Here is a 21630-nt window from a genome sequence, read left to right as displayed (position 1 = left end):
AAAGTGATATTTTTCATACCTTCATACATACTCTGGTCCAAAATGACATTTCTTATGCTTATATCTCATATATATCTATATATATATATATATATATATATATATATATATATATATATATATATATATATATATGTATTTAATAGCTCTTAAAGCATTTAAATCTAAAACTTATGCATCTCTTCTAGCTGAAAATGGACATTAATGCATTTTGAGGCTTTAAGATTTTATAATTCACATAAGAAAAGCTCAAATTAAGAGATTTACAATCAGTACACATATTGAACTCTTTAAAGCCTTTACAGTACAAGGTTACCCATTTCATGGCTACTGTGCATGTCTGTAATGCTTAATATGATTAGATGTGGATAAATGAACTTCATGCATGCATTAATATTAATTTAATTTTATCTAGTTGAATAAGTATACAGTACTCGTAGTATACAAGTACACAAGCTCGTAACCTTTTTGGAAAAAAAAAAAAAAAAAAAAAAAAAAAAGCTTTAATGTATGCAAAACAGCAAGCCGGGTCCCTCTGGGAAGTTGTGAATTGCATCTTTCCATCGGTCATTGTCCACTCAATACTTTTGGAGTGCTTATATATATATATATATATAACATATATATAGATATATATATATATTTATAGATATAACACCTGTTAATGTGTCTTGTACACGAAAAGAGCAAAACAAACCGTTTTCCAAAATATGCCCTTCTAAAGTTACTGTTCATTTTGAATACAAAGCCAATTTATGCAAAGTAACACTGAAGATTTCCTCCCATTAAGTGCATAATTAATTATTGCATAAAAAATGATAATTATGCTAAGAATTTATTCACTTGAGATATTCACAAAGGTTTTTTGCATAAAGGATGTGAAAGAGTGATTATGAAGCTGCGGCGGCAGCAGCCAAACCAACAGAGGTTTTCGTGGGAAACACTGTCAATAAATCACGTTTCTAACACGAGCCCTCTGCAAAAAACACAGTGCAGAGAGGAAACATCAATAACTATAATTGTTTTGCACATAATAAATAATAAATGAGTTTTTAATTGAATGATGTGTTGCACGCAAGTTCTTCTGTACATGTGACTCGGTCATGAATATTGCATTACTGTCCGCACTACTGCTGCCAAACATTAATGAGACGCTTCATTTGATCTTCTGTAAATAAAATAATCTACAGCATTCCCATGGATGACTGTAATAAATCATTTGAATACAGCTCATGCAAGGAAGAATTTAATTTGACGACACCAGTGGTACAGAAATGATACTTTTTACATTTAAACATTTTGTCCAGATCAAGTTAGCATCAACAGTAAAGCATCTCTAAAAAGGTCCTACTGTAATGCTTCTAGGTCTCAAGGAACATTTATACTGAAATTGATTTATCTAAAAAAATAAATAAAAATATATATATATATATATATACACTATATTCAAAAATTACTATAATTAATTCCGTATAATAAGTTAAATATTTTTTTAATATATATAGATTCAGTAAGATTTTTATTTGTTGCCTCAAATCACCAGAAATTTTTTTAAAGCCTCTATTCAGAGAAATTATCCATAAATCTATATACAAATTTTTATATATATATATATATATATATATATATATATATATATATATATATATATATATATATATATATATATATGCGCATGTGTATTCTGATCTTTTTTATCATTTTACGTATGCTGCAATCCTTAAATGCGCTTTCTTTTTTTTCTTTTCTCTTTCCTAGATGTAGTATAATGTGTGTGTAGTTTTACCTCAGGGACAGTCTACATGTGATCTTATACCGCTCTTCAAGCACACGCTGTCTGCTGTCAGCTGATTGGTTCACGCTTGAATAGCTGGATAGTAACCGGGGTTGTGTGGGTGTGAGAGCGAGAGAGCGAGAGAGAGGGAAAGAAAGGGAGGGGATACAAAAACATTTTCTACACACCTTTAGACAAGACTCACCCCATGTTAAGACAAAAGGTTGGTGTTGAAGTGACACTAAAAGCCCTCCGAGCGCAATTTTAATCAGCTCTTGTTTTGTATTTTTAATCTTCTGTTTCATTGGCCGTGGCCGTATTTCTCTCGTTTAAACCATTACTTCAAATGCCAGTCTGAACTGTAAGGGCACCTCGTATGTTACCGTTGCACAAAATCGTGACTATTGCCTTTGCTATAAATAACCACAGATGCATAACAACACACACGTATCCCAGAGGGCTCTCCGTGTGTCTGTGGATTGGATGGTTTGTTTTGGTGTTAAAGGTGACGCAATTACGTAGGTTGGGTGTGAGTGATCAATCTAACAGCTGCTATATGGGACAGGTTTATGTGTGTTGGGTAACAGGCCACTGGTCTTTCACTGCAGTCCTCAGACATGATAACAAACCCCGTAAAAGCCCACACCCTAGAATATAGCGCGCTATTTGGGTTTCGGGAAGAATCCTATTTAGTTTCTCCATAGGGAAAGTGATTTTTAGCAATAATGTATAAACCTTTAAAGACAGACCTACCATGAGCTCCAAGAAAATATATGCTGGTGTATAAGTTTTTTCAAATTCCCAAAGCGGAATTACACCACCTACAATCCTTATAGGAGATCTACCAATCAGAGACGTTCTTGTTACCATGGAAACATCGATAGCAGCTCCCGTGAAGTATTGCAAATAACCCTACCAACACTGAATAAATACATTTTTAAACCAATAGTCTGAATGAATAAAGAGCGTTATTCGGTCAAAGCAATACATCCACCAAATCGACATTGCGAAAAAAAAAACAAATTGCGAAATCTGGGAGCGGAAATCGTTCTCCCTCACGTGAAATTCCCATGGGATTCCTATTACAATAACAATATTTTGGCAGCGGAAATTCATTAAACAATGGAACGTGTGTTTGCACCTTAAGAGAGTGATTTGCTTTGGTCTTGAATGAAAGATTTAGTCATTTGAAAGAATTTGTTAAGTAAACGATTCAGTGAATCCCTCATTATAAAGACGAGCATTTGTTTTAGTTGTAAATACATTAGTGATTTTAAAATGAATAAATTGAGTAACTGATTCAATGAATCACTTATTAATACAGTGTATTAAGTGAATCAGTTCAGCAAATGATTCAGTGATTCGTTAAAAAAAAGTATCATGCAGAATGAGTCTGCGAAAATAGCATTATCCAAACACTGTCCTTTCATATTTGTGTTTTTCACTTTGCAATGCTCTATTCAATGCCTAGTTCGTTTCTTCATAAAAGAATTCTAGCATGCGAGCTTATAGCTTTAGCCTTTCCCTTCAGTTTTCAAATGATTTTTCATGTCAACAAAGAATTTACCTTGGAAACAATAAATGGAAAAAATACTGGAACAAAGACTGATGTAAAGTAAAAAAAAACCATACACAATTCTCAGTGAAATATCTGTACACATTTTGCATGCACAAGCACACAAAAAGAAACTCATCCGACCCTTCTGAAGAGAGCCAGAGCCTATAATACATATTAAATCCAGTAATGTCATGCAGCCCACAACTTCCTTAAGTCCTCTTATCTCCCGAATATGGCTCTTGATCTTCTGTAATGCTGAATTAAGAAGAATATCATTACCTTACTCTCTAAATGACCCCTGTATTCTGGAAACGCTTTGAAACTTGTGGCTAGTTAAAGCGATAAGGCAGAGAGGCAGAAATATAGACGCGTTTGGCCTTTTGTTAAGTGTGTGTGTGTGTGTGTGTGTGTTTTAGGAAAAGACTGAACCTCATTTGAATTTTTATTGCACAGTAGCTCATCAGAGGAGAAAAGCCCAGTAGAACAAAGGTGATTTCCAGCTTATTTATAATAAGAAGCGCTACTACCTGACTCATTATCTTCCTGCTTAAACTTCTCACCCACAATGCACGGCATAATGTACACTGTAAGCTCCAACGGTATCCTCCCGTATTCTCAGTCACGTTTTTGTCCTAAATGCATGTAAAAGGGCCCATGACTATTTGGAATGTAGAGGTTACTTTAGGTGGGCTTGGATAAGGGCGCTGTTTTTCCACTTGCATTTTTAATAGTAGTCTACTTAATATTTTTACAGTGCGTGTGCGTGGGCACAGTGTTATTTTAGCATAACTGAGGTAGTTTTTAATACTATTTTGACTCATTTTAGTATTTTAATATTATTAAATATTATTTCAGTTTTTTTGCGATTTTAGAACACTGTTTAATAGTCTTTAGTTTTAGTTAAATATAGCAGTATGCAAACATTGTATTATCAATATGTTAATTTTAAAACTTAGTGACCAGAGCAGGTCGCATAAAATACCATACAATGCAGTGATATCAGCCGTTCAACATATTATTTGATCGGACTACCGAGAGGCTTTTACACACACCAAAAGAAAAATACAGCTTTTTGTTTGAGGTAGCATACTAGTGTTCATCATTTACCAATGCATACTACTTTGTTTCACATACTACTTAAAGAATAGGCCGTTAAAAACTAATAGGCGGTAATCGGTGTATACCGCACAGCATCTGCATAATGAACAAAAGACTGCATTTCCCAAGGCAATTATAAAGAGATGATCATAACGAGGAGTCATTTTGCGAGAGATTATGAGAGTAGATAAGATCGCAGAAAACCAAATTAGAAGGACTTAGAGATCATTAATCCTCTCAGGTTTATGAAAAGTAAATAGTCCTAAACAAAAGGGAAATATGCAGGACAAGATGTTTGGAAATCTTTTGTCTTAATCATGATGTTTAAACCCTTTTTGAGAGTTTAGAAACTTCCTGACTGGATTACAGTAATGCAAATGTGATTTGGTTTGGAAAAATATATATTTTAAATTGACTCACGTTAAGTTTTATAGTGTTGAAAAACCTGGTGTTTACACGAGATACTAGTCAAACTGTTTTACTGTGGTAATCAACCGCCTCAGATGACGTTAATAATGCTTAAACTGTGTGTAATGTGTCCTTTCACTTTGATTTCCATCAGTTTTGCTATGCCTCCCGAGATGCTCCCAAATCAATAGCTCACACTTTCATTTAATAAAGTTTTCTTGTAATAGTAATTAATTACTAGATGTAAAGGACGAAACAGGGATCTGTTTGGGAGCCGGTAAAAGATTGCTTTTAATTCTCAAGAGGCCTGTTGAGACGATTGCTTGGCCTTTCGTTTTATCTCAAACGTCACTTTAGATAGCTCAGCTGACATCCGTCAGGAGAAATGCAGAGGCGGGAGAAGAGAAAAGGTGAGAGAAGAAGAAAAACAGATTGGTTAAAAAGGTAGAAGGAGCTAGATAAAAAACAGAAGATAAAAAAAGGCAATAGCTGATAGTTAACAGCGAATCTGGAAAATTAATCTCGAAAAGACAGTTTTTAGAAATTCTGGTCCTGGACAAAACAAAATAATAAAATGTAATTTGCAGTCAAATTTTATTTAAATGATTAGAATTGCAATCATAAAATAGCTTTTTATTACAACCAGTGCTATAATAAGCATCATAAAATGCAAGTGTTTTTTTTTAGCGTGGTAACTTCCTCCCAATAATTCTCGTCTCTTTTCCGACATCATTACATACACTTAAAATAACCGAAACAGGGTTCCGCGACCAATCAAAACCTCCAAGAGCTTTCACTCTCTACACCTTCCTTGTTTTAAACGAACACTCAGAAAATGACACAGCCTACTGCATGTTCAGATGCAAATGTCTCTTGAGGTGGAGGTGGCTTATTCGAGCCCCTGATTACCCTTTTCTGACACACTGGGTCTGGTAACGTAGCGTGTGATTAGCTGGAATGGTGGAATCGGATTGAATTTCAATTACTGCGTGTCTGGTCACGTCTGAGAGAGTCACACCTGAGTGAGGAAAGTGGCCACACATTCACAGTCACACGTGGGCCACGGCTGTGATACGCTAGAGAAAGAACTTCACAGGTTTGCGATTGGCGCTATTGATTTCCACCGTTGAACGGGTGAATGAATTTTCCACACGAAGAAGAGCACAAATTTGTAAAAAGGAAACGTGTAGGTGTCAGCAGTACTGGAGCAACTGGTTAAAAATAATAACATATAGAAAGCGTAGAGTTACAAATAGTGTATGTAAATCTATAGCTTTTATTGATCAAACTATTGTTGAAAGCTGGACGTCGCGTTGGTTTCTGACAAATTACTTTATCACAGAATATTTGTTTTAGACGTGACTTACTTCATTTAGCTTTCTATACATATATTTCTCACGTCTTTGAGGCAAGTTTTCGCTGAGATTCTTGTCGTTTTATTGACATGTCTGTTAAGAGATGGGAGAGAATGCACTCTGTTTATTTTTTTCATTTTACAAAAGCATATTGAGTATTTTTAGTTCTTTTTCAAGGTCACAAAGAAAATATGAGACCCCAGGGGGGTTAATATTAACAAACATATAGCTTTGGTAATTGAAATAAAGCTAAAAGTAGCCAACTAACTAAATGTAACGTTGCATAGCTTTGATACATTTTTCAGTAGTGTCAATTAAACTCCAATTCTTTATTACTAGGCAAACTATATTACTTTGAAAAAGTAGTTTATGTCCCTAAATAACCATACCAAAATCGTGGTAACACACTGCCTCTCGTGGCTTATTTCTTTATTATTCGGAGTGCCCCGTTAATATATTATCAATAAAAAGCTAATGCAGTTATCTTTAAATTGTTATAAGCTAAACTTTGACTTACCAATATATTGAGTGCATTGAGTGAAATGATTTGAAGTAGCTTCCCAACATGTGCATGTGTACAAGTTTTAGTGGTTTATGTTGGATTATTCATGTGTGCGCACGTGAAAATCTTGTGTGGCTGTTATGCGGATTAGCTGAGCATTATGAGCCGAGCGATACATGGACACACGTAAACACCTGGTGTGTAGTTTCTTTTGTATGCCGTCTCCCACTGCGGTGCTCTGCGTGGTGCTGTCTGGCTATGGCACCTACTGTAACACACACAGATTATCAGCCAAATCAACACATTTCCCAAGTGGGCTCTTCTAATCATCGGCAGACCACTTAAGGACCCACAGCTATCAAATACGCTGGTATGAAGTGTTAGTTAAAACAGTGTCTGAGTGCAGAGGATGAGAGATTGTAGGTGTTTATGGAGTGAGTCTGATTGGGACGGATCCTTTCTCTTGACATTTGGTCATCAGAAACTACAGAAGAAGAACCTTTGGGTTTTACATATCCTAGCAGCAACTTAGCAACCACTTAGAACACTTAAGAAACCACATTGCAAAACCCATGCAATGATGCACCCAGCAACCAAAACACCCCAACAATCCATCAGAAAACCCTAGCAGACTCATTAAAGTTCAAGCTATAATACCCAAACAACACGGGAACACCATAGCAATGCTGCAAAGACCAATAAATCCCTATTAGTGACCTAGCAACATCCTAACAACTGCTCAGAACATCCTAGCAACCCCATAGCAACTCTGCAGAAATGCTCTAGCAAATCACAAGACCCTATAAACAACATAGGAACACCCTAGAAATTCTGTAACAACCACCTAGAAAACCGAAATACCTAGCAAGGCTCTTGCAACAAAATAGCAATAGCTACTACCCAAAAACTTTATCAACCAGCTAGCAATACCACCCACTCTGAACTAGGGTAGCAAAGGGGCAAAACATTTCTGGTAAGTTTTCTGAAACTTTCCATTTTCTGTTTCTGGAAATTTACTTGTAATTTTTTGTCTCTTTGCAACCCTACTCAGAACTCTCTAGCAATTCCGTAGCTGCCACTCAGATCGCTCTATCAACCAGCTAGCAATGATCAAGCAACTACCCAGAAATCCTAGAAATACTGCAGCAACCAACCAGAAAATCAATCACCTTACAAAACACCATAGCAACTTCTTAGAAATTCTGTAGCTACCACCTAAAAAAAAACTCTATCAACCATCTATCAATGCACAACAACACTATAGAAATTATGTAGCAACCAACCAGAAAATTATATCAAGCTCCTAGAAATGCTAGCCAGTCAGAACTAAGGTTGCAAAGGGGGAGATTACTTATGTTAAAATTCCAAAAGTTTCTGTAAAATTACTGGTAATTTTCTACCCCTCTACAACCCTACTCAGAACTCCTGAGCAATTATTTAGCTACCGCCCAGAAAACTGTATAAACCACCTATCAATGGCACCCACCCAGAACTAGAAATTTTCAAGATTTTTAAAGACATTTCTAAAATTTGGAATGTTTCCAAAAATGTACAGGTAATTTTCTTCGCCTTGCAACCCTACTAAGAACTCCAAGGCCATTCTGTAGCTACCACTGCCGCCTGCAAACGGAAGGACAATTTTCTGTATATTCCCATCAAACCTCCCAGAATTTTGGAAAAACTTTTGGAAAGTTTCAGAAAATTTACTGGTAATTTTCTGCCCCTTTGCAGCGCTAGTTTCCTGAGCGGTTCTATAGCTACCACCCAGAAAACTACAACTAGCGACGCCCAAGAAACCACTCCGAACACTAAACAACCACAACAGAAAATGTAACACACAATCCAAGTTAATGTGCCATGTCAACATATGACATGCAATGATACAGCACCTCTTGATGTCATTCCAGCATATATGGGGGATATCTAATAGGATGCAGATTTTCCCTCTACAACCACTATGTTTGCAATTACGCCTTAATTTTTCCATCAGTCTTTGAAATACATCAGCAATCAGCATAGAGATTAGATTTGGCAGTAATAGGTGACTCAGTACTGCAGTTATTATAACCGTAGAGAGAGAACGCGAGCACATCAGGAGCATTTCCCTGAAGTTATTCTGACAGGCGCACACACTCAGCAGAACTAGCGTATGTGATACTAGCGTGCCGGCTAACGTTTGAGAGCCCCGTGGGTTGGCAGGCAGAGCTACGCAGGTTTAAGAGCGGCTGCAACGAGCATTTGTCGGCTTCCTCAGCACTTTTTCCTCTTCTAAACGAGCAGGAAGCGATTCAAACAGTCAGCAATTCCATTCCAGACTCCATCCATGAACATGGAAATGTCACATCCTCACATCCCTCCAGCGAGCTACACGACGGGCTGAGGCCTTTGGAAGTCATATGGGTCTTGTTTTAGTCCGTGCTCTCAGTTAACTAATGTCTGCGAGTAATGCTGACATTGAGGAGTGACAGAGCAAACTGAAAATAGCTTCCGGGTATAAAATAAGTCGGAGAAGCAAATTATTCTGACCCAAACAGAGCAATGCTACTTTTGGTACGACCTCCCAAAAAAATCCAATGCTGATTCAACAGGGATTTTACAAACAAATGGAATTCGAAATAGCTTATTTTTATGAAAAAAAAATTAAAAAAGTATCTCAAGTCTTACAAGATTTTGCTTTCAATATGTTTATAGATAACTAATTTTTTTATTACTTTTATATACTAATATTTAAACACAACATAAAATGGGGAAATATAATATTTATAGATAACTAATACTATTATAATATATAACAATATGTAATTTAATATAATTTAGTGCTGTCAAATGATTAATCACAACCAAAATAATATGTGTGTATGTTCTGTATATATTTATTATGTGCATAATAAAGACACACAGCATGCATTCAGAAAATATTTACATGCATGTATTTATATTAATATAAATCTAAATATATTTAATTTATAAACATATTTTTCTTAAATATATGCATGCATGTTTATTAAAATATACTAAAACAAAACCTTTTATTTTGGATGAATCATTTGAAACCACTATATAATATAAGTTAAGGTATAATTGCATAATATAATATCTAAAAAAAAGCCTAAAAATAACAGTTTCAACAACAAAAAATGTTTGGAAAGTTTGAGACTTGTTTTCGTGAGCTGATGTATTGATTGTGAGTAGGGTCAGACACGCTGCAGTACATCTGCAGTACAGTTTGTCTCTTTCTATTCGCACAGTTCTCCATTAAAATCAGCTGTGCTAATAGCATGCGAGAGGACCGAAAGTGTCCTTCCTCTTCTTCTCCCGTACAGCATTAGGGATCCACAGAGCCGTACATCAACTGACGGCAGCTAATGGAAGTAATCCAAGTTGATTAGCAGACACCAAAGCCATCACTTCTTTTAACACACCACTGCAATTGACACAGAGACTAAAAAGATGGTGTAGAGATGTGTAAAAAAAAAAAAAAATTAAAATTAAAAATAATGTGCATGTATATAAAAACACTTTTGTAAAAAAAAAAAAAAAAAAAAAAGGTAAATATTTTTAAAATATAAAATTATTATATATTATACTATATATAATTTTATATTAATATATACTATTTACTGTTACTATTTTCACCCACACATACCCATTTAAAAATCACTATAAGGTGCAAATTAATTTATATACAGGTATATGTGTGTATACATATATTGTGTATTTATATGTACATAATAAATATTTCCAGCACACACAAATTTTGCAAACAAAAACCTTTATTTTGAATGCGATTAATCATTGCACTAGTACAACAAAGTTTTAATGAATAATTATTCATGAAAAAAGAGAGAGATATTTGATCATCATAATAAAAATCACAATACATCAAACCATATACATTTCTAAAACATATTTTGTTTTATTCATTTACATATTAATGGTTGTCCGCTGCTTATTGTGAGGCAAAATACAGTCACAAATAACTTTAAGCACGTAAAATCGAATGGAGCATTGCATTGGGCAAATAAAATAAATCGGTTGGATTACAATAAATAAACAGGCCACGGGAAATACGGGAAAAAATAGCAGAAATGCAGATATAATACAGAGAGCACAGGGGAGATTCATGGAGAGAGATAGTTTGCCATGCATGAAGGTCAAGTTGGCAGGATGCTCTACACAGACTCACTGATACACTGAATATTTTGCCCGCAAGCGTGCATGTGTTAAATTCACTCCACCTGCTTTTCTATTGCTGACTCTTTCTTTTTGTGTCATCTTCTCGTCTCTGTCTCTATCGCTCTCTTAGAACGACTCCTGGGGAAAGCAGTACTCTTACGCCCTATTTAAGGCCATGAGTCACATGTTGTGCATCGGGTACGGAGCCAGAGCGCCCGTCAGCATGTCGGACCTTTGGATCACCATGCTAAGCATGATTGTGGGCGCCACCTGTTACGCCATGTTCGTGGGTCACGCTACAGCTCTCATCCAGTCTCTGGACTCGTCTCGACGGCAGTACCAGGAGAAGGTATTGACACGTTATTTTGATATTTACACTACCGTGCCTTCGCTGGACGCGCATGTGATGTTACAACACCTCGAGTGTCATCGCCATGTATCACATTATGAGCTCATTGCTCATCAATCATTCAGGAATGACATCAATATTGATCTCACGTCAAAGAAATTCTACCTCTGATACACGGTTGCACGCTTCAGGCTGATTTACATCTACAGGTCTACACTTATTGGACATGTCTGGGTGAGCGATATGACCAAAATGAGCCAGTTAGTTTCTTTGCAATATATTATTAAAAGATAAATTATATAACGATTGAAAGTTATCATTTATAATTATTGATTATATTTTTGAATAACCAAGAACATTACTTACAATTAATATCAAATTGTCTTAGATTTTTTAATAATTACGAAAATCTTTTGTATTTATTGCTTATTAGTAAATTGCTTTAATAAATATTAGTTTTTTTGCCAAAATATTATGATATATAATTAGTATATTATTGTTTACAAAACAAAATTATTATTAATCTAATAATATTATTAATAATAATTATTATTACTATTGTAGCTGTTGTTGAATAATCAAAGAAGCATGATTAATATTATTTATTATTTAATATCAAAATATTTTGCTTTATTATTAGTAGTAGTAGATATAGTAGTATAACTATCGTTATTTAAAATCTTGGTGGAATTGTAATAATAATAAATACAATTAAATAAATAAATAAACAAACACATTGATAGTAAACAGTAATATTTGGTAATTAATATTATTTGTGTGTGTATATATATATATATATATATATATATATATATATATATATATATATATATATATATATTTTTTTTTTTATCAAGGAAAAATCATAATCATTATAGGAATATTAATATAATAATATTAATATGAATTACTAATTGATATTTAGTTTATGTTGTGTAATTATTAACAAATAATAAATATATTTTTACTATATAAAGTATTATTATTATTATTATTATTATTATTATTATTATTATTATTATTAATAGTATAATAATTTCTACTCAAGTCAAATTGTTATCCAAAGCGTAAGTTCAATTGTAAACAATAAACCGTCAGACTTTATATTAGGTGGCCTTAACTACTATGTGCTTTACTTTAATGTACTACAATGTAGTTTTGTAAAAATGATGTAACCAAATGATCAACTGAAATGTAAGTACATAGTAGTTGAGGCCACAGGTTTCTCAAACAATGCTGTGACTGTTCGACACATTCCTGCAGTTCTCTGACCTCAGCTGCACAGTTCATTACCGAGCTCAATCGAGGATTGTGATACTTAAGTCATCAACTCAGAGACGCCACTGCGTATCGATTTCACTTCTTCTAAACAGCATGCTATTTCCTCCCTGAGAAACCATGAGAGGACGGATTGGCAGATTACCCCTCATTCTAGCGTCTTGTCTTTGAGAGCTTGTTGTACCGTCAGTAGATCATTATATCCCTGTGCTTTCAAAGAGGATTTATCCCAAGTGAACGACAGAAACTCTCTCTTGGCCAAAGCATGCGCGAGGGGAGCCGGAGCTGCTTTGTCCCGTGAGAGAAGGGAGCCTTATCTCATCTGGGCTTTGTTTGGAGCGGCAAACCCGACCTGGGTGAGCCGGGTTAACGTCACAACACACACACACACACACACAACGTCATGCCAACACCAGCCATCAGGTTCTCCGTTTAATGCACTGTAATCTCATTTTTACAGTGGATGAGTGGAAAGACGAGATTGAAACAGAGAGAATGGGATTGTGCTCTGGGGAGTTGGCACAGACCGAATGAAATAGAAAACATCCACAACACTGTCGGAGAAAGACCGTACCTTTTTGTAAGCTTGTCACGGGGCAGTATCCTCAAAAATCATATCCACTATGAATTCGTACTGACCCGGTGAAAAGATGTTGTACATTTAAAATTACTTTAACTAATAACTATAACTATGTGTCTTACTTCTAGAGGTTTTTGAAGAGATCTCAACAATGTATATGCTGAAATTTGATAAGTTCTGAAATCAAAATTTAGCGAGCAAATGAAGACTTTTGCTGAGGTTTCTAAATTGTATTTCTAAAATATTTTTTTCATTTAATTTAATAATTTAATTTAATAACTTAATTTTTTTTTTTACATTTATTAAACATAAATATAAGACTTTTACATTGTAAAAACATTGTATTTGTTTAAAATAAATGCTAAAATATTAATACTAATCATAAAATAAATTAAATTTAAATATATATAAAAAACAACTATTTAAAACAGCAGTACTTTTTTATAATATTTAAGTTTTTACTGTATTTTTGAGCAAATAAAGAAAAAAAATACATTTGAGAGTGAATTTTAACAGTTTATACTTAATTAAAATACTAAAAAAACTCAAAGTAATAAAAGAGTGTATATGTACACACAATTTCTTTTTGTTGAAAAAATCAATTTAATGCGGAAGCATAAACTCTACATGCAATTTTGAAAAATGTTTGCATTCCTTTATCGAGTGAACTTTAAGCTCCCTTCGGAAATAAAATGCCCGCTAAACAACCAACTAAACGTCAGCATCCTCTAAATTTATTGTAGTAGCGCATACACATTAGGACATACGATCCAATCAATATCCAGAGATATTTTCAGCGTAGCTCATTCGTGATGCTGTTACAGGGTTTTAAAATACCATCTAGGAGTTTACTCGCATTCATATAGTTGCATTTTCTCATTACAGCCGGCCCTTACATCTTCTTGATTGGCAAAGCCATTTAGCTGAAACCCTTTAGCGGAACAAAGTGTGGGATTTCCAAGCTAATGAGATTCCTTGACTCTGGAAAACAGGGTTCTGCGCACATCCATGGCTCATGCCTACCATCAATTTCCCTGTCATGGCCGCCGTGCACAGGCTTATCTGAGCTGCACACGTAGCCGGTGTCACCTTCACCGTGACAATGACACAGCGGTCTGAAACGGACAAAGGGCTTTGGTGAATTTACATCTCTCCGCCTGTCCCAACACGGACTCTTATCTCCAATTTAAATATGATTTTTTGACCTTGCGGTGGCTGAGTAGCGTCCGACACAAACGAGGCACGCGTTCCTCTTCCATTTAGGATCGCAATGTCACCGCTGTGGTTTCATCCCGCCATAATGCCAATTAAAATCTGGCTCCATTGCAAATGGATATTAGATACGGCTCCCCTGCCCAGAGATCTGCAAATGGCATTCATATTGAACGGGCCTTTCAGTGGTCACTATATATAAACAGCGGAGGTCAAATGACAAAGCCAATGTCACTGGCCCCATACTGCTGAGAAGAAAAGCATCGCTGAACTCTTATTTGGGATACTGGTGTGTTGATGTCCAAACTAGCTTAACTAGTCTTTACAGAGCTAAAGTTCTGCAAGGCACTACAGCTAAAATATCAAAACTAACAAAAAACATCTGAAAACGATCTAGATACTAGTTGAGCACCAACAATTGAATGAAATACAATTATTGTATTTTGAATGAACACAATATAATAATAATAATAATAATTATTATTATTATTATTATTATTAATAGTAGTAGTAGTGGTAGTAGTAGTAATAACAATAATGCTTAATTGATTTTATGATAGATTATTATTATTACAATACTTTAGCATTTTACAGAATTTATAATAAATACATTCATAGAAATGATAATATACAATAACAGTGATAACAATAATAGTAAATGTTTAAATCACTAGTTTTATGATATATATATATATATATATATATACACACACATATATATATATATATATATATATATATATATATATATATATATATATATATATATATTTAATTAACAAAATCATTAATAAATATTAATACATAATAATAATAAATAATAATGTAAAATATAATAAACATGTATATAATAATATGAATATTATTATTATTATTATTATTATTATTATTGTTGTTGTTGTTGTTGTTGTTGTTGTTGATGATAATGTATTTATTGCCATATTTAATAATAATGATTACCATACCATATTAAATTGAGAAATGAAACAACAACAACAATAATATTATTAATAGTGGTAGTAGTAGTATTAGTAGTAATAGTTCTTTTCTGACTCAGCTCTTGCATTATCTGACTCATTCCTGATCCTATCTGCTGTTCCATTTGCAAAGACAAACATAAGAAAGCCAACTCATGGAAGGTAGCCACACTCCAGTGGCCTTATCTCCCATGAGTCCACTCATCTGTGGCTTTGCAGCAGCAGCAGATCTCTTATGATCAGCAGATCAAACCGGCGCATGGACGAGATCAGACCCGGAGAGCACGTGGCACCCGCGTGTGCTGAGCAGAGAGTTCTTTCAAAGCGCGAGATCAAAGAAGATCAGCAGGAGAGAGCTTGGAGGAGAACTTTCTCTGATGCCAGGTCGACGTTCACCTTATTCACCCGATGTCATTTCTGATAGCAGTTTAGGAATAAACACAGCCATTGTTCCTGGCATTTACAGAGAATTCCGCAGCGGGAGAGCGAGGCGAGGATCTTCTTCAAAACGGCATAAACAGAATCCCTGGTCAGATCAGCGGCCCTGTTTTGTAATGCTTTACGAATGCATGTTGCCGTGCGATTGAACGCGAAGGCTAAACAGATGGATTGTTTGTTGAATGCTACAAGACATCTAAAGCCAGGTGCAGACCTGTTTTTCTGTCCTTCCTTGTGATTGTTGCTTGTCAGATTCTTCCGCGTCCCCGGTATAAGAGCTTCAAATTCAAAGCAGGCTGCGACATCAACAGCCTTTTATATGTCACTTTGTGTGATACATATCTTGGGACTTTGGTCATGACTGACGGTGTTGACTAGGTGATAATTCACAGAATTGATGCTATCAGTGTTTTGCACAAACAAACAGAAAAGGCGTCTGAATTTTGTTGTTGCTGGGCGAAAAAGGAAAGGGCGTTTTGATTGTATGATCGTGACATTAGAGGAATAAATAATGACATTTATGCTGCGCATAATATTATGTAAATTGCCGTTAACATGCATTACAATGCAATATATGATATGCAACATAAATATTTTATTATTGCTAATAAATATGTATTGGATGCTGACACAGGAAACTAAGCATATACAGCATATAAACGCTGCAAGCACTTGCTGGGCTGCTATTTTTCTGCAATTGCAGTAAAAGACTTGCAGCAAAAGGTGTATTTTTGTGTGTTTTTTTACTTTAACAGAATTCAAAATATAGATTTTAATTTTCAAAAAGACTAAATAATAAAAGGCATTACAGTGGCCAGCATTTTTACCGCTGTAGGCGCTTTAACCGTAAGTTATCAAAGCACATTTTCGCAAAGAGCCATCAGCTTTGCCTCAGCTTTGTTTAATTTTTGTATCATTGCATGCATGCAAAACATTTTTAATTCAAAACATAATTCACTTTTCTAATGCATATGCAGAAATCTTCGCAGAATATGGCATTTTATCGATCTAGGCTCATTGGAAATACGTGCCTCTTCCTATATTTCTGCAAAACTGATTCGCTGTAGTTACCAGTTGAAATGAACACTAGAGGCAGTAAAACCTTCCTTTTCACACAAAAGTGTGATTTACATGGACATTTTGGTTTAAAAAAGGCTCATTTTTACACAGTTGGTTGCAGAATGTTGTGTTACGACTGACTACGGTAGGTTTACTCTGTAGCTCTCGCGATACGGCGATGCACTTAAGTGGTGAAAAAGCTCTGTGTAAAATGGTTCGACAAACCAGCTCAAATCAAAGCTGAAATAGCATGGCTGCAACAGCGATCATCCTCCTCGCACGAACGCCACAGTCTATCTTCCCCAACCAGGTCACTTTGTAATTTGTTGTAACTAAGCACTTTTTGGGCAGTTGTGTCGTGTCTTCACTGCAAGCAGCCGAGTCGCGGGAGAGATGCAGACAGGCTGGGTGGATTGTTTCTGACATCTAATATAACCCTGCCAGAGCCCAGCACACGTTTAATGTGATGACCACTCCAGCAAGAAGAAATGGAAAAGAGAGAGTGGTGATAAACAAACCTAATCTTGCCAAAGCATTTCTGTTCCCACGCTGATAATAAACCCAGACATGGATTAGTTTTCTGTGCTCTTGCACGAGTGGAGAGAGAAAAAAAAAAATCTGAAACCAGTCTAGTATTAACACAGAAAAGGAACAAAAAGATAGCGAAAGGTAATGAAAAAGGAAGGAAAGAACAGGCAAATAAATAAAAGGTAGGGAAAAGGAGAGGAAAAGGAATAGGAATAGGAAAGAACAAGAAAATGTAGGAAAGTAAGGAAAGAAAGAAAGCTGGAAGATGAGTGGAAACTGAAAATGAAAAAGGTACAAAAAAGGAAAAGGAAGAGACAGGAATGTACAATGAAAGGCAGAAGAGGAGGAGAAAGAAGAAAGGGAAGTAGGAAGGAAGGAGGAGAAGCAAAAAAAGGAAAGGTAATGAAAAGAGTGTGACAGAATCAAAGAGGAGGCAGGAAGAGAGAAATGACTAGTTCAAATCAATGAAAAGTACAGGGAAAACTACAGTAAAGGAAAGAAAGTAAAGAGGAAAAACACAAAAGGAAGGGGAAATTGCATGAAGGTAGGAAGACTGAAAGATGAAAGACAATTTGAAAATGAAAGGGACAAGAAATGGAAAGGAAGAGGACAGAACGGGAAGAGTAAGAAAGACTGGAAGGAGAAATTGATGGAAAGGAAAGGAAAGGAAAGGAAAGGAAAGGAAAGGAAAGGAAAGGAAAGGAAAGGAAAGGAAAGGAAAGGAAAGGAAAGGAAGAAGAAAGAAAGAAATAGGGTAAGACAGGAAAAAAGACAGAAAAGGAAGGAAGGAAGAAAGGAAGATGAAAATCAATAGGAAAGGGAAAAAGAGGGGACAGAAAATGGTGAGACAAAAGGAAAAAAGGGGACAGGATGAGAATGGAAAAAGAAAGCCAAAGATAATGGAAAAAAAGCAAGAAAGGAGGAAAGAGGGGACATGAAACATGGGCAAAAATAAAGGGAGTTGGGGAGAAACTGAATTGAGGAACATTGGCACATGTCTGCAGGAACAGGCTGCTAAATCATGTGTCGATGGCCTTTTGAAGCGGATATATAAACATGCCGCTGACACTGAAAGGACGCCAGCTGTCATTCACACAGACGGCTGAAACATTTTAGCATTACCTCAGTGGGAATCATGAAGCCCATGTAAGCAAGCTTTATGAAATCCCCTCAGGATGAAGTGAGTTTATCTGCTCTGGCAGTACCAATGATATTTGCGCTTTAAGCCACATGCCCAAAACAGCTTGACTTCTCTGTGGCATCTCACCACCTCAGGACTGCTCCTTTAAAAGCCTCTGCACTTCCCAAAAAGTTGCCCTTCTTCGTGAGTTCAGCGTAAATCAACGCACGGCAAACACAAACAGGCCTTATCATGCTCCGACAGACGCGCTGTAATCAATGTAGAACAAGAAGTGACATCGTTTTTTTTTGTGTTGTTGTTTTCGCCCTCATTTTCGTCGCTACCCGCCGTCTTGCAGCAGCGTCACTGGCCTGCAGTGTGCAAGACGATGTTTATTCACAGGTGCTGTCGTCACCAGGCTGTGACAATCCGTTAAACCAAACAGGCTGATCCCCTGATTCTGCTTCCTGTGTGTGTGTGAGTGCGTTTGTGTGTGTGTGTGTGTGTGTGTGAGCAGACTGATTAAAATGGATGAGTTTCTGGAGTTTCTGAAGTTTTTGGTCTACAGCTTGTGTTTTTCTAAAGTTTCAATATGTGTTTGTGTAAGGGTAGGATGGCCATCTGTCCGGTTTTAGGTCGGAGAGTCCGTTTTTTTAAATACTATGTCCAGCCACCTGCTCAGGACAATACAATAGGCTTCATTTCTAAATAAATGGATTTTAAACAATGGCTAAGTTTGAACTGATATTATATAATATTGAACTAATAGCTACATTTTAGACACAGCAGCTATGTTTGCATTACAATATTAGAATTTAACATATGCGCAAAACTGGAATATCGCAGAAAACATATGCAAATAAAGTGCTTCATTTGCATATTTTTGTACGCGATATTCCAGTTTTGCGCGTACGTTTCCAGTCAAAGGGAACAAAAACATCACTTCCTGATAAACTGTGGCACTAAATATGAATAGGAATGCAGGAGAAGGCACAGATTATAACCATTTTCATACGATATAGGCAAATTAAAACATGAGAAAAATACATAATATTGTTCCAACGTATTTTTACATTCAAAATATTTAGCAATTTATAATGTGTAACATCATTCATCTAGGTCTAAACAGTCTGGATAAATCCATCTAGATTTGATTTGACCGATAACAGCGCTTAGTCATATCTTTTCTTTTGTAATTGCGTTTATTGAATAATTAAAATAAATAAACGTAAATGTAAACATACGCATTCAAAAAGTTTAGCGGAGTTGCCTTTATAAAAAATTTAAACGCCACTGCAAATTTTTTTAAATGGAAAAGTTCTGTTTTTTTTTTTTTATCCCATCTTAACTGCATCTTACAAAGTGTTCTCCTTTTTAGTGTTATTTCTCATGAACGATGGTCTACAAATGCGTGTGAGAATAAACACAAAGACCATATCAGTGCTTAGCTTTTGCCTTGACGCCCAGTGACTCACTGTATCTCTACAAGAGGCTGATGGCACTTGCGCCGCCACCGACTGCCTGACCACAGGTCACTCTTACTCATAATATTAATATTCAGCACTGACTCTGACTTGTCCAGATTAGAAACATAATGTGGGGAATTCGCTAGGAATAAATTGTGGCCGCACCACTTATTTGCATTGTTTTAGCATTCAATTCCATTGCCTGAATTATGCAAATTATGGCACAGTGTTAACTAGTCCAGGCAAATAGCCTGGAGATGCGGTGAATAAGGCATAATCGAGTAGGCATAATTTACATAGAAAAGAGGCATGTTTGATGTTCGTGTATATATATATATATATATATATATATATATATATATATATATATATATATGCATATATATGATATGATACCGGCTAGGGACGCACACAGGCACCAAACAGACCACCGTTGATGATTTCGTTCCTTTGTGTGTGCATTCGAATTCCAGTTTTCATTTTCTGAGACACAAAGTCTCCTCAGAGACATATTCTAAAATCGGAATGGTCAAGCTAAAGCAGGCTGTCCCATCTTAGTGTCCCACCGCCTGAAGACACCAGCTCTTAAAATCTCAAAGGCCTCTGTCTAAGAGACAAGGATAAAGGCTTCCTGTCGGGTCTAGCCGTCTCCCCACCGCAGAAGCAGCAGAGAGAGACGGGGAGGTCTTGGGACATTAGTCTAATTGCTTGGTGCTTGAATTGTCATTTAAAGTCATTTCACCCGCACTGATAAAGGATCACGCTGTCTTTTCTGTCCTGTTTCTGTGCTGCTGCATTTCCCTCTCACTGGCATCACATAAAACATACATTGCTGTCCATGTAAAACAGTATTTTGGAAATAAACACAAACAAAGCTGTGTCATACATGTTTACCTCTTTTCAGATTTCTAATAAAATTAATTGTTATAATTGGTTAAAGTGAAAAACACTGCTTTACTTACATTTTCCATTTGTAAAAGGAATACTACAATTGCCAGATCATCATAAGATTTATTATTTGTCTGTATATTTATTTATTTGTTTGATATTTTACAGAATTTATTATTTTTATTCAGCGTGGATGCATCGAATTGTTTTTTTTATTTCATTTAAGACATTTTTAATACTGTAAACGTTAACAGTGCATGTAAGTAAAAAAAATTATTAACAGTAAGATAAAACAGTAAAGACCTTTAAAATGTTACAGAAAAATTATATTTCAAATGCTGTTCTTTTAAACTTTCTATTCATTAATTAAATTTTAAATAATATTTATATACAATTATATTAATACCGATTTAAATGTAATATCGGAATATATTAATCTAATATTTTAATTAATATACTTTTTTTTCAGCATTAATAGAAAATAGTTTGTGAGCACAAAATTAGAATGATTTTTGAAAAATCATGTGACACTGACTGAGTCAGTGGAAAATTCGCTCTGCATCACAGGAATAAATTTTATTATAATTTATAATAATATAAAAATAGCAAACAGTCATTTAAAAATTATAATAATATTTTTTTAAAGTCAGTTTTAGTATCTTCATTTTTTACAAATAGTAAATATGTCAAAATTATCTTATTAAAGCAAAAAAAATAAAAATCATAATACAGCCAGTCTGAAATTGTGAAACAGTCTCTTTAAAAAAAGGTACACTGATAGGGAATAGATAAAACAGCTCGTACAGAAATAGAGTTCATACATCTGACAGCATTTATTGATTAATCAGGAGCAAAAAAGCTGAT

General features: G+C 35.2%; 1 protein-coding gene across 2 annotated transcripts in view; it reads left to right on the top strand.

The window, feature by feature from the left end:
- Window positions 1-21630, top strand: part of LOC122326632 (potassium/sodium hyperpolarization-activated cyclic nucleotide-gated channel 1) — a 92630-nt gene that overhangs the window by 48884 nt on the left and 22116 nt on the right. For both annotated transcript variants that reach the window (XM_043221693.1, XM_043221694.1), the window contains exon 4: window positions 11002-11220. In XM_043221693.1, coding sequence (XP_043077628.1) covers window positions 11002-11220 — 219 coding nt within the window. The remainder of the gene's footprint in view (window positions 1-11001; window positions 11221-21630) is intronic.

The sequence above is a fragment of the Puntigrus tetrazona genome, chromosome 21 (assembly GCF_018831695.1).
Source record: "Puntigrus tetrazona isolate hp1 chromosome 21, ASM1883169v1, whole genome shotgun sequence".
NCBI lineage: Eukaryota > Metazoa > Chordata > Actinopteri > Cypriniformes > Cyprinidae > Puntigrus > Puntigrus tetrazona.
This window is presented reverse-complemented; position numbering and strand designations above follow the sequence as displayed.